This window comes from Corythoichthys intestinalis, chromosome 14 (assembly GCF_030265065.1).
Source record: "Corythoichthys intestinalis isolate RoL2023-P3 chromosome 14, ASM3026506v1, whole genome shotgun sequence".
In the NCBI taxonomy this organism is placed as follows: domain Eukaryota; kingdom Metazoa; phylum Chordata; class Actinopteri; order Syngnathiformes; family Syngnathidae; genus Corythoichthys; species Corythoichthys intestinalis.
Genome location: NC_080408.1, coordinates 46,732,499 through 46,747,237, shown reverse-complemented (window position 1 = coordinate 46,747,237; position 14,739 = coordinate 46,732,499). Strand labels below are relative to the sequence as shown.

The 14,739-nt window shown below is 40.3% G+C and overlaps 1 protein-coding gene across 3 annotated transcripts in view; it reads right to left on the bottom strand.

Annotated features, from left to right (window-relative positions):
* The window catches only part of LOC130929742 (piezo-type mechanosensitive ion channel component 2), a 179,793-nt gene that overhangs the window by 111,606 nt on the left and 53,448 nt on the right, over window positions 1-14,739 (bottom strand). For all 3 annotated transcript variants that reach the window (XM_057857178.1, XM_057857179.1, XM_057857181.1), the window contains exons 4-5: window positions 7,103-7,145; window positions 1,360-1,522 (exon numbers count right to left, since the gene is read on the bottom strand). In XM_057857178.1, coding sequence (XP_057713161.1) covers window positions 1,360-1,522; window positions 7,103-7,145 — 206 coding nt within the window. The remainder of the gene's footprint in view (window positions 1-1,359; window positions 1,523-7,102; window positions 7,146-14,739) is intronic.

Sequence of the window (14,739 nt, the reverse complement as noted above, 5' to 3'; positions counted from 1 at the left end):
CTAATAGATAAAAAATAATTAGCAGAAAACTAAAAGAAATTAGGGATTATTATTGACAGGCGAGTCTGAACAGGTGCGTTTTGAGTTTGGATTGAAAAAGGGGGAACCATTAATCCATTTCTTTTAACTGCTAGTCCTGCATCTGATGGGAGGAGGAACTGGTTTGCTCAGTGGAAGGTTGACTCGCACTTGGTATGAGGGAATACAAGGGATTTGCGAAATTATTAGCTTGCCATCTTAGATGTATAGGTTTTGAATTTGGAGGGGAAAAAAGCTTTATTATCTAATTCCGAAGGGTTAGGTGAATCTACATGTGAAACTTGGGGGGTTCGGTACCTTTAGCAAGGTTGAGAACCACTGGACTAAAAAGAATAAGACAAATAAGTATTATTATCCAAAAGACAAAAATTGCAAGGGCTGCCAAAAAACAACACTGTTTAATACGAAGTCCCAGACATGATATGAATGGAAAAAATTTAGCTCGCGCACACGCTCAAATTGTTTAAACTCGTTCACACAAAGTACCGTATTTTCCGCACTATAAGGCGCACCTAAATTTTCTCTAAAGCCGACAGTGTGCCTTATAATCTGGTGCGCCTTATATATGAATCAATATTGAGCCGCAACAGGTTTTTTGTTGGGTTTTTTTGACAGATTTATACAAATTTGCAAACAAAAACGGGCTTACAAAATTGCACCATTATAATAAGAAAAGAACAAATAACACTCTCCATCATAATATACCCATCTAACACAAAAAGGTGACTGTGGAAAAGAAAAAAAGTTACCCTCCACTATGTGATATAAATGTTGCAGTACATGTTTTACCTTGCTGTTGTGTTGCTGTTTTGTTGACATTCCCTTTAGCGCGGCACCGTCACATGGATGCATAAAATAACCCCAGCCTCTACTGTCGCGTTTATTCTATGCGCCTTATAATGCGGTGGGCCCTATACATGGAAAAAGTTTTAAAATATGTCATTCATTGAAGGTGCGCCTTATAATCCGGTGCGCCTTATAGTGCGGAAAATACGGTACTTGTTCGTTCACACAAAGTAGTAGCTCGTGCACATGAAGTAGCAGCTCGTGTTTGCAAACTATTCGCGTGTGCGAATGGGCCAATTTCTTTTAATTCATGTCATACCTAAGGCTCTTCAATTTACGATTATATCTATTTTTACAGGTTTTTAAGTGAATACTAATTTTTGTGATTTTAACTTCTTGGCACAGATTGTTTGGGAAAGAAAAAAGGCAAAACAAACGCAAGTTCATTTTTTGCGTCCCGCTGAACTAAATGTTCGGCTTTTCTTTGACTTTCAAACAACTTGTTTTTTTGTTTTTTGAAAATGAAAATCGCACTTGCTCCTCCGCTTGGAATTGAGCGTTGTCCTGAGCCATGTCTTCGGGCGGCCTCTTCTGGACCAGACTGCGACACAGAAACCAGATGGCCCCGCCCACCACGCACATGCCGATATCTGGTACGAACACTCTGATGCCGTTCCCCGCATCCGCACCGATCACGCTGAGAAGACAAAACAAAAAAAGCTTACAAAATCCCACTGCGCTAGAACACAGCACACCGTTGTGAAAACAATAGCTCTTCACATGAGGATTGTTTCCGTTTGTTCAGGTGTTATTTTAATGCGCTGGATTCTTTTGTTTTTATGTGCACTGTAATGAAATAAAGCCTGGTGCTTTCAATGCAAGGCTGTAAACAAGTGACTAAGTACAAGAGAATGTTCAGAGCGACTCCTAATCATAAAAAGACTTTTGGGTGTTATTAGTCAAACCCAAATTTGTGTGCGAGAAAAAAAAAGCCAAACAACACAAAAGCTAAGCTACCGTAGTATTGAGCTTGGCGTGACTGGGTGAGATTTTGTGGCGCCGCTTGAGGACAACATTTATGAGGCGTCATGATTGTCCCTAAATGACTAACAGCTTTCAAAAAACCTTTAAAACCGGAGTTTTATCACCCAAAGTATTGTTCCTACTTGTGTTTTACGGTAAACAGAAACCCATCCTCATGTACGCTTTCATGCAAAAATTATGACTTTTTTTTGTTTTACTCTTGCAGGGCAATAATTGGTTGCCACTGACAGTGGTAGGCATCCAATCCCATAATACATTTTGACTGGGAGGGGCAAATGAACAAACATTTATTCACCCCTCCCAGTCAACGTAAATTGGATGTCTCGCACCAGAAATGGCATTCAATGAGTTAAACACTATTAAAAAAAAAAAAAATCTACTTTAGCGTTACTTGGGTGCGTAACCAGTGTGTATTTCTGATTTTATTCATTTTAACGTGTTTATTATAGCTATTATTAACATTGTATTCATTTTGGGGACGCTTTGCAAAGCTAAGGTTTTATTAACACAGAAGCTCCATTCATTTCCAATGGCAAAAACATTGAAAATGTTCAAATCTTTTTGATGCAATTCACATAATTTACACATAAAAAATTCAGGACATCACAAACACACCAAAGTTTTTGCCAACAACGTACGGTTCCATCATAATTTGACAAAAACATCCCCATAATTTCCAATGGCCCCATTCATTTCCAATAGGGGAAAAATGACGAAATATCAATGGGAAGTGTAATGAAAAAGCCCCCAAATCCACAGGAATGCGACCTAGATATTGCCAAAATCACAGAAACTGACCCAAAATCAACAGGAAGAATATAGTAAATACCCAAAAATTAATAAGGAAGTTACCCAAAATTAACTGATTGCCGGTCGTGGACAACAACAGACGTCCAATTCATTGGAACTTGGAGGACTGGGTGTGAATGCTCATGTTTGAGTTCCATTATTGACGGCGCTAGACCTCCAATCTGTTTTGACTCGGAGGGGCAAATGAATGATTGGCCCCTTTATGAACTAAAAAATGTGCTAGACCTCCAATCTGTTTTGACTGGGAGGGGCAAATGAATGATTGGCCCCTCCCAGTCAAAACAGATTGGAGGCCTAGCACATTTTCTAGTTCATAAATGTACAGTATTTATACACATAAAAAAATACAAATTACAATAATAAACACTCAAAAATAATATAATATTAAGTGCTAACATTTAATTTTTTTTAATTACAAAAAATAGAGACTTGCCCAATAAAGTTTTAAAGGTCTTAACTGTCAAATAAGTTTTTTAATTGACCTAAACAGTCACTTGCCATATATATGGTTAAAGGTTCTATGAAATGGTTAGCATGCCAAAAAATGAAATTGACTTATGGAATTTTACATTTTACATGTATAAAACAAATTCGGCACTTAAATCTGGCTAGTTTTGTCCTCTTTTTTTACGAATTCATATTTATTTCACCGAAAACAATGTGTCAGGGACATTGTTTTCAGCAATTCTGGTTGTGACATCACAACCAGAGAAATGATAATGTCTAGATTTTCAATGCTAAAGCCTATTGATAGCATGCTAGCAGATTGCAAAAATCTACAGCTCATTCTGGGCGTTACATCATCTTCTGTTTGGGGATTTTTTGTAGGCGGGACCAAGGCAGTTAAATAATTAAATAAATAAATAAATAATGAAAACATTTTTTGTCACTTTTTTGGATGGATTTGTGTCCAAACTACGGTCTGCTATCATTTTAAAGTCTCTTGCTGTATTGTACTTCGTTGCACCTTTAAAAGTGTTGTGTCAACTTTTGAACAGCTCTCATAAAACAAAAAAGACAACTGTCCTCGAAAGGATAAAACTGTTGCCAAAATAACAGAAGATACTAATCACCACTCAAATGTTGAACTTTTTTGGTCATTACATAAAAATATATTCTTTGTGACAAGTCCTGGAGTTGGAACATACACAAATATACTGTTGAGTATTGACTTGACTTGACTTGAAATGCACCCAAGTCGCAGCAGTGGCTAACATTGACATTCTTATGCTTAGGAAACCGCGGCAAAGGGGATCAGTGTAGACATGGCGGCAGCCTAACTGGATTTATTTTTCATCAGGAAGCCACAGAGGGACACCAAAGTGCTCTTTGCCGTCATTGTCAGGTCGTTACACTGCCTGGAAAAGACACCGACACAGACTGTGCATATTTTCTGCCTCTGCAATAGCAGAAGAGGAACATGACGTTTCAAACACTCACTTCTCCTGCCCATCTCACCAGATATTTAATATCTTTTTTAAAGATGTTAGTCCTCTGTGTGAAAGTTCACAGGATTCACAAAATTCAAAATATCGTTAGGTCACGATACGCATGGAGCTTGAAAAAATGGATTTACCAGCCAAGCCACCAGTCATTTTGTGGCGCTGGCTAGATCTGTAGTGCTGCATTGCATGCTGGGAGGCATGAGGCGCGTTGGACGACAACAGTGTTGAAAGAAGGTGGCAGCAGAGGTTGTCTGTCTCTCCAAAGGGAGAAGTGATGACCAAATGGAGCTTTTTGAAGCAATAAATATTTGCAGCCAATTGGCGCGACCAAGTGGTCTTGAAGCCCAAGAGGCCAACAGTGTTGCGAATTCAATGGCTATTTATTTAAGAAAATGATATAAATGTGCTCTTGTTCAGGGCTGAAGCTAACAATTAATTAAGTAATTGATTAATCTATTAATGAGTTCAAATAATCGAGTCATTTAATGTGTTGCAGAATACATTTTAGGAGATGTAAAACAAAGGCTTGCTAAGATTGCACTTTAAAAAGAGCATTAAATGCAAATACAAAATAAAATTCCCGAGTGTTTCTTCAAATTCTGCACTTTCATTTCACAATAGCAATAATTGCATTTAAAAATAATTGAAATACCTGAGCTTACCCTCAAACGATTTTTAAAAAAATGAATGAGGAAATACTACAAAAGAACAATTGGCTTACTTGCATTGCGAAAGTCCGCTAGCTTAAATGCTATAAAATGCTAGCTTTTTTTTTTTTACAATGCTCTTAACAAATCATTCAAACACATATTCCCAAAAGAAACTGCTAAATATACCAACAAACTAAATTACTAATGCATAAAAAAACATTAGCGCAAACAAAAATTTACCTCATGTTGGTCTTAACGGGGAGCAGCTGGATTCAGCCATGTTAACTGACTAATGTTATATTCACTTTTGCTTCTAGAGGGCAGTGTATCCACCCATATTGATAAAACTAAATGCAAACACTTTCAAAACAAACCATTACCATGCCACTCTAATTAAAGGAGTCCTCGAAGCAGCAAAATTTGATTCGATGCTTTTTATCCCAATCGAAAATGAACAAAATGCAACACAAGTGCTATAAGGATCATTTGTTGTTCATTTTTGTTTCGGCATAATAGCTTTCCCAGTTTTTGCTTACAGCGTTTTCTTTGGAAAGTATTTCACTAGGTATTGATAACATTCATTCACATCCCAAAATCCACAAAATTTGAGATTACAAACGATCGCTATCATGTTTTGTGGCCGCTTCATGACGTAGTCTGTATTGTGCTGTATTTGTGTGTGCAAATGCAACAAAAAAACTGTATATGGTGGAAAACACAGACGAGGCTGAAAAAGAAGTTTCTGCTCTTGCACCCCTCTTTAAAATAAACTGCTGTATTTTAAGCCAATAGAACTATTGTGTTTGATAGAACAATATGGCTATATGCTGCCATGGCAGATTCATGGCACATTAAGCCCCCGAACTATTTGTAATTTGTCCGTCTTACCCTGGAAACCCCCGTTTACAGATGTCACGCAACCGCTTTTGTTTCAACCTAACCATAAAAAGAAAGTAATCGTATATATTATTCGAAATGTCTGTCATTTGTGGTTTAGAATCATTAATTGATGTCTAATATTTAGTTTAAAAAAATGACTTTGAAAAATTATTCACTCACATATTTTAAACAAATGACGTCACAAAGAAAAAAATAGCGTCTGTAAATATCTACCTCATAACTATCGCATAATTGTATTTTTTTCGATACGGTCACATTTTCCCCAATATTTTAGATGATAAATAATCGATCCAAACAAAGAAAATTGAAAAAAAAAAAATTTAAAAGGGTAAATAAATGAAAATGAAAATCTCGACCACTCCTTGATGTCTGCGATTTCTGCATCGCGACCCTTGTTATATTAACGTGTTGCACCCATAAAATCCCCCAAAAATCCAGCTGTGGCCATTCACAGCTGTGTCTTGACACTCGGTGATACATGCTACATGGAGTTTCTGGATCGAAAAAAGGTAAGTACGCGATAATATCTCGTTAAAATCATGCCGGCTTTAATTATGCTCTCGCTTGGTCCCACCCTCCTCTTCAAAATTTTTCGTCCCCCAGAAAATTAAGATTTTTAAGCCTTCCAATGATGTATCACACATGCATATAGGACAATTTTGAAATTTGGCCAGATTGGGGGTCTCACAGCGGAACTTCACTCACCCGAGTGTTTTCCGCCATATACAATTTAATTCCATAGTTTTGTTTTTTTTTTTTTAAACATTTTATAATATCGTATAGTGACCCTGCCACATCGAGGTGCATCGTATCGTGACTTGTGTAGTAAGTATCAGCCCATCCCTAGTTCTTACCCACTTGTGTTGGGTACCAAACTATTCCACATAGGGCCGCAGCGGGTGCTGGATTTCACTCCAACGAAACAAGACGACACCTTTTCACCAATCTGGTGCCTTACAAGTGTTATCAGTTGATTGCAGAAAGGTGCTGCTTGTTCTAGCAAAAACTTCATTGGTTAAACTGCCTGTGCTCGATTGGTAGGAATAAAAACCAGGACCTACAGCGGCCCTTGAGGGCTGGTTTGGACACCCCTGGTTTAAAGGAACAGGTCGTATTGTGCTCTCTGTTTGAAAACTCGCAAAGGAGGCAAACTACACCAAGTGTGGTCACGTCAGCATTGTGTAAGAATTCTGCTGCTGCAGAGTCAGCCCTTCACCAAAACATTAGTCAGTCTCACTGTTCCTGACAACCTGATTGCTCAACTGTGAGATAAAAAAAAAAAAAAAAAAAACCACGACGTCCGCGCTCTAAACTTAAGAGGAAAAGGCCACACTTAAACACTTAGAGCTCTGAGCAAAGCGCAATGAAACACACAAACAATAATGTTATTACGTGAACATTTGTGGTCACACTTGCTTGGAATCTTACCTCTCAAATCCAATTTGTCTGATGGATTTCTCCCACGCAGAACCTGCACGGAGAGAAAATGTTTTGTGAGTGTTTATGAATACTGCAAATAAGATGGTTTGTACAGTACAACAGAATGGGGGTGCAGCACCACACAGCTGACCTGGCACGCCAGATTGATTGGTCCATATATTCGATAAGAATATATTTCACATCAATCTGCGAAAGATCGACCAATCAAGACCTGATTAATGGGAAGAACGTTCAAAAAAATACACGGCTGCTGATTGGACAATCACACGCGTGAAAACATTGTTTTCCCCCGTCAAAAAAGCTTTTAGTGACGTTCTTAGCTCTGCTTTTAATGAGGAGATGAAGTGTTTCAGACAAAACTTGGGAAAACATTAAAAAAAAAAAAAACGCTTTGCATTCCGCTATAATATTCAAGAAGACAGTCGCTTCCTGGTCACGTCTGCAGATCCCGCCTCTTTCCCCTAATTGGCTCCCCATCAGAAGCCGATCAATCCACATTAAAGGCTTTCACACTTGCGGCAGCCCTGTGTGAAAAGCGGCATGTATCAAGCACAAAACTGGAGGAGCCGCACTGCAGGTTAGACGCTGTCAGGAAGTGAAAAGTGGGTGGACTCCTGCAAGCATATTTATTAAAGTCCCAAGCACCAATGCATTTATTTTTCATTGTTGCAGAAAACAGCGACTTTTCCTATTTCAAGGAGTAGGGGAGATTATATAAGACATAACTCGTGTAAAGAATTTTACGAGTTTGTTTCGGTGAGAAAGTGAATTTTTTTTGTTTCCGTGAATTACATTTCCACAGAAATGCACATCGAGATGCCATTTAGCTTAACAAGGAGATGTGTGAGAGCCAAATTTTGAATGTTCCAATGTTCGTGAAACGTGGTGGGCTGTATCGGAGTTGGACAGCCTCGCTATGTTGTGCCACGGCGAAATTGCGTCATATCATGGCACATTTTATTCCCCAAGAAGAACCATATCAAAAATCTAGTTGAAATATTTCATTAGCCAGGCTAATCTCATAGCTCTAAGCTATGGTACATATACATAAAATGCGTAGCTGATTACAGCTACATTACCCTATGTAATAATCAGACTTTTTTTCTCGTAGCAATAGTACGATTTACATCTCTTAGACCTTCGTTTTCCTTTTATTTGGCCCTAATACGTACTAAGTTACCACAACAATAATAGTCCTTCTGTTAATGGAACAATGCCGTAGGTTTGCATAGCGTAGCAACTTTTCAGGATGCTCAAATTGACCCCACCAACTTTTAAGCAACCCTATTTGCATTATAAAATGAGTTCAGTTAAGCCTGTCGCAATATGCAATAATTCCATTTATCGCACGATAAATAAAAATGAAGGCGGTAATTTTTCCGCTGCAATTTATCGCTTCAAGTGCACGTGCGTGCGCGCGTGCAGCAGACGTGCTGTTAAAGTTCGGATTCTTTGTTACCAACTGCGCAAAATGCATCTTCGTTCCAGGTCCGGCAAAAAATAGCGCCGGAGCCAATTGTTCCCATTATATCCTATTGTTCAACATATACCAGCCGCGTCAGTGCTCCGAATGACTGCGGGCAATCTCCGGCATGCCGGTGTTGTTGACGTGTGGGCGCTTCCGTCAGGGGTGACATAACACGCGGGGCGGCTATTTTTCGGCAGAACACCAGATATTTACAACGAAGTCCGCCAAAACATTGTTACCGACTTGGCTGCTACGAACAACCTCGCTTTGACAACGGACAGCTGAATTGACATGATGAACATTGAGTGGCAAATTAAGAGAGCTGTGCTTCAAACTCGTCCTGTTTATGAAAGTCGATTGTCATATGCTGGTGTTGTGCAGTTATGAGCAGACCTGACTTCTGTGGCGTTTGCTAACTTTTTTAATGCGCGCACACACTAGATATCATGAAATAGCAAACTAGATGTGCTACGTTCCATGCCATTGGCTACTTGAGCCCACAGTGATTATGGGCCACGTAATCCATATACTACATCGATTAATTATAAACCGCCATGACTGAATGAATGGAAGTTAAGCAGGCCAAATCCACAGGAGAGCTCCGGCAAAGGGCGGTGGGACGGGCGGCTGGACAGAAACTCCATGCTGCGGTCCCACTGCCCCAAGCCAAGCTCTCCTATTTTAATGCATACATTGCACTACCCTCCCCTCACACCCCCATCACGGTGCTGGGTGATGGCTGCCAGTCGGGAACCTGGCAGCCACAGTAATAGGGTGGTAGGTGGGTCCCACACTTTTTCTATATGGCGTGGCTCCCGGGGTGTGGCCTCCCCTCTGCCTCGGCTGCCGGCCGCGGGAGTGGGTTGGGGGGTCAGGTCTCCGATCTTGCATCGCCCCGTGGCAGTTCCTGGGCGTTCTCCTGCCTCCGCCTTCCCCTCTCTTCTCTGGCTGGGCATCCGCCCTGCGCTCCGTCGCGGGTCGCTGGCTGGGCGCCTGTGTATCAGCGGGGTGTCGCCTGCACCGGCGGGGGACCCTGCCTTGCCTGGGGCTTGGTGGGCCGCTGGGGGTCCCATGGCGTGCCGTGCCGGTTGGGGGGCTGTGGCTGTGGCCCCTGGTGGGTGTAGGCGTGGGGTTGGTGATGCGTCCCCTCCTGCCATCCCTGAAGGCCGGTTGATGGGCGCGCGGGTGGCCCGGGGGACCACCCTGGGTCCCGGGGGGGGGACGGTGGCTCCTTTGCTGGGCGGCGGGAGGAGGGATGGGCTGCGCATGGCCCCCCCACCCGCCCTCCCCGGGCTGGCTGGGTGGGGGCCGTGGCCCTGGGTTGGCGCCCGCGCGGTTTCTCCGCCCGTCTGCGTGGCTGTCGCGCGCCCGGTGGGGCTTGCGTGCTGCTGGATGTGGTAGGGCATGCTCACGTTGGGGGTTCCGGTGCCGGGATTGGCGATGCGGCGGCGTAGGGTTGGTCGCCAACGGGCTTACACTCATAAGAGATTCACACGATTACTGGGTTCTAGATCACAGAACTGATTTGTGTACACTCTACCACTTTCAATCACTTAGCTTATAGTCTTATAGACATCCCCACCTCCATTCTCCTCTTTCACTGGCCAATTGGCCCCCACATGGTGTAAACCGGAAATACATCTCGCTGACGATAGCACCAGCATATTAGTAACTAGTTTAGATGTTCAATGTATTTCTTGTTGTTGTTTGTGTATGTGTTTCTTTTCTTTCTTCTCTTGTATTTCTTTTCTTCTGTCCCCCCATAATCCCTTCCTGTTCGCTGCTTTGTCATAATAAAAAGGTATTTTGACAACGGACAGCTGAATTGACATGATGAACATTGAGTGGCAAATTAAGAGAGCTGTGCTTCAAACTCGTCCTGTTTATGAAAGTCGATTGTCATATGCTGGTGTTGTGCAGTTATGAGCAGACCTGACTTCTGTGGCGTTTGCTAACTTTTTTAATGCGCGCACACACTAGATATCATGAAATAGCAAACTAGATGTGCTACGTTCCATGCCATTGGCTACTTGAGCCCACAGTGATTATGGGCCACGTAGTCCATATACTACATCGATTAATTATAAACCGCCATGACTGAATGAATGGAAGTTAAGCAGGCCAAATCAATCCATACCAGTGACTATAGATAATGCTGCAAATATTGTTAATTCAGTACATGACACAGATGGATTCCGACCACAAAGAGGATGTCTTGCTCATTTAGTAAACCTAGCTGCTAAGAGAGCTGTAGCAATCAATAGTGTGCCCCGCCTCACTTTACAAACAGTAAGGATTGTTCTCAGCACTTTTATACTAAATTTCTTCAGATCAAGAAAAAGTAAGCACATAAATATTATGCACTAAAATGCATGTTTATATGATGGCAATTTAATTTTTGCTCATTAGCATTAAAAAAATTTATAATTAAAAAAAAGAAACAAAAAATACAATTGTAATTTTTTTTTTTCAGAGCATTAAATGTATTGAATCGGATCGAAAATAGTGTCCCCCGTATCGAAAATCGTACCGAATCGTGACTTGACTGTATCGTTGCATCCCTATGGAACACCATTGCAGAAGCTATGAGGGGAAGAGTTTTCATTTGCCTAAATGCTTAAGTTATTAAGTGCATTTTTTTTTTTCCCTTGAAAAACACATTTATTCTGTGTTTCTGTGCGGTATTAATGTTGTTGCCTTTTACTTAAGTGGCATGGTCTATTGTTTTTAGTTGTGATTTCTTATCGCGTTTAAATAGGTGTACTTGATCTATTAATATATACTGTATTCTTACTGTGTTATTGTAAATTTTTTTTTTTTTTTTTAAATTGAGGGGGGGCAGTAATATCGCATATCGCTAAAATTTGTTATCGCGACAGGCCTAAGTTCAGTTATAGAGGTCATTTAGATTGTCTTCACATATTTTGTAAGGATAGAATTGACCCTACCATTATTAAATGAATTACTTTCATTATGTGCCGACTTACTTTTTTTTTTCTTCAAACGCACGTTCGATTGGCTAATGACTAGTAAAATTCCGTTGTTTTCAGTGTAAATCTACTAGAAATAAGTGAAATTATCTGCAAGTGCTTCAAGTAAATTTTACTCAGATTTCTTGAAATAAGATTATATTGAACTAGCTATTTTTCGTAACACACTTATTTTAAGCAAAAAGTGGGTATATTTAATCTTAAAAAATAGTTTTTTTCATCAAAAATGTTCTTAATTCATGAAATTATATAGTTCAAAACATAGTGTGGAAGCATTTTTTCCCCCTTTTGGTGAAAAATGATCAACCTTTTAAATGTATGGGCTTAATAAGAAGAAATGGTAATATTCACCTAAAGTAAATTGAATAATCTCACCCATTAATCTGTTAACTAGTCTTTAACACTCAAAACAAGATAGAGATAATTATTCGACTAGATTTAAGAAAAATTATCAGGTTAAGACGTTACAAATTTGCAATGTGAAAGTTAGTACAAGTCAATACAGATTTATTTTTGCATTGATCATTTAGATTATCAATTAATTAGATTCATATTGGTGAGAAATGTAGCCCTGAGACCCGTTCACCCAATCTGTTCAGTTTTATTGATGTCCCGTCCCAAACAAAAAGTGTACATGTAGGTTATGCTGTTATATCGTCCCTACCAATATTGAGACCAAACCTACGCCCTTGCAATGGACCCATTTCAAGGAGTAGAGGAAAATTCTAATTGCCATATAAAGTTTTACTAGTTTCGGTGGGAAGGTGAATAGTTTTTTTATCGTTGTTCGTGATCTACATTTCCACAGAAACGCACATCAAGGTACAATTTAGCTTAGCAAGAAGAGGTATGAGAGTCAAATTTCGAGACGTCGCGAAACTTGAAAAAAAGCGCATTTATCAAGGTTTCGTCATACGTGATTGCTTATATCCGTCCGCCGAAACAGCCTGATAGAACAGATTTAAGTACGCCTTCCCCTCTGCAATAGAATGCATTGTTGACGTGATCGCGGCGGTGCTTTGAAAATAGAGCAAGGCCCCCGCCTCTCAGCGTAATTTCATTCAAACAAGACGGCCGTCCACAGCTCACTTTCGCTGAAAAGTCCTTTCCAAAATACTTTAATGCCCCAGATGGGGGGAAGAAGGAGAGGAGTCGGTATTGGCTTACCCACTTTATTGTGGCAACAATAAAAGAAAAACAGTAACAAAATAACAGCTGGCTGCCGCGACATGTGATCGGTATCTCGCCCGTTCTCCTTCTCGCTTCCTTCTACGTCACAACTCTCCAGTCCGATCGTCTCTTAAGGAGGCCGCGCTTAGTTGAGGACATTACAATACAGAATAAATAGGTTGCTGCTGAACCCTTCACACTAGGCTGCCACTAGTTAGAAACGGCCTTAAAAAAAAAAAAATTTTTTAAAGCATCTCTTTTGCTCGGCGTGGCAGCTTTTATTTTGGTGTGGCAGTGCGCCACAATGTTTTATGTGTAGGGGAAACCCAATTATCAAGGTCTCGTCAGCTGTAATTTGTGTGTATCCATCCACCAAAACAGCCTGACAGCACAGATATCAGTACTCCTGCCCATTTGCTATTGGATACCTTGTTGACGTCAGCGCGGCAAGGCAGTGAAAATAAAACAAGTTTCTGTTTTGGGCCCCGCCCCATGGCAAAGATTAAATCAAGACTTGCCACTCAGTCCAAAACGGCCGCTACCACACACTTTCGCTGAGAAGTCCCCTTCCTACATGCACAATGAATGGGTTGCCGCGCACCCTTTTACACCGGGCTGCCGCTAGTGTGAACGGCCTTAAACTACAATGTGACGTAATGGTTTGTGGGAGAGCAAAAATGTTGTTTCCTATCAAAAAAAAAAAAAGCATTTAGTGACATTCATTGCTCTTCTTCCAATAAGGAAAATGAAGTGCATTTCCAACAAAGCTTCAGAAATTTAACAATCTACAAGAACCACTTTGAATTCAACCAGGTGGATGCTTCCTTGGCACGTCTGCAGTTATGCCCCTTTTTCCTGATTGGCTGGAACATCAGATGACCGAGGAAGTGGTTGGACAGTTGAGGTTTGCAAGTCGGTACTGCATGATAGCGTTTCTAACGGCATTATTTTTTTGAGGAGTGAGCAATCAAAATAATTACCGTATTGGCCCGAATGTAAGACGACCCTGATTATAAGACAACCCCCTCTTTTTCAAGACTCAAGTTTGAAAAAAGACTTTTTGAACACCAAATTAATTTTTATACAGAAAATAATTACAGTTCATCCGAAACAAATGATTATAACAATATATTTGAGAGAAAAGGCGTGCTATTTTGCCTTATTCAAATCTTAATATCTGGACATTTAAATATGTAAACTAAAGTGCACTCACATTCGTAAATGAATGGCTTCTGGTTTTTGAAATTTAAATACCGTAAACGAATCTATTGTGATAAAACAACAATATTGCAATAATTGCATTAACCATCAAAGTGAAGTCTAACTGTAACTGTAGTCTTGAAACAAATCTGAATAAGGAAAAACATTGCAATAAAATAATGCAAACTGGTTAAACTAAAAAGAGTAGCTGAGATCTGTCATGACAGAACATCGCTTCAATGATATCTGGCGCCATCTAGCGTCGTGAATGGGGAGAGTAGCTGAGATCTGTCATGACAGAACATCGCTTCAATGATATCTGGCGCCATGAAGTAGAACAATATCTAGGCCGTGAATAAAAGGCGCCCCCTCTTTTTCAGTGTTATTTCAATGCAAAAAACACCATCTTATATTCGGGCCAATACGGTACGTCTCCCATCTTTGCAACGCTGTTACTGTTACTAAAGATGTGAAGGGCCGCGTTACAATTTGTTGCATGAAGATGGAGAGAGGGGAGGAGGGAAGGGGGTGCTGACACTGTTGCAAACACGAGCGTCATTTTAAAATCTCGGACAACATTTTTACAGACAGTTTGTGGAGTAGAGGTGGGTACAATTAATTCAAAAATGTTTTGTATTATTTGTAACTGTTTTCCTGCCGAGTGTGCATTATCATCACCAAGTTGGTGTTGTCTTTGTAGACGCTACAAGATATATATATTATTTTTTAACCAAAAATAGTCACTTGCCCTAAACTTTTCTTGAATGACGTATCCATCAACTTCAACGTCATGTTTT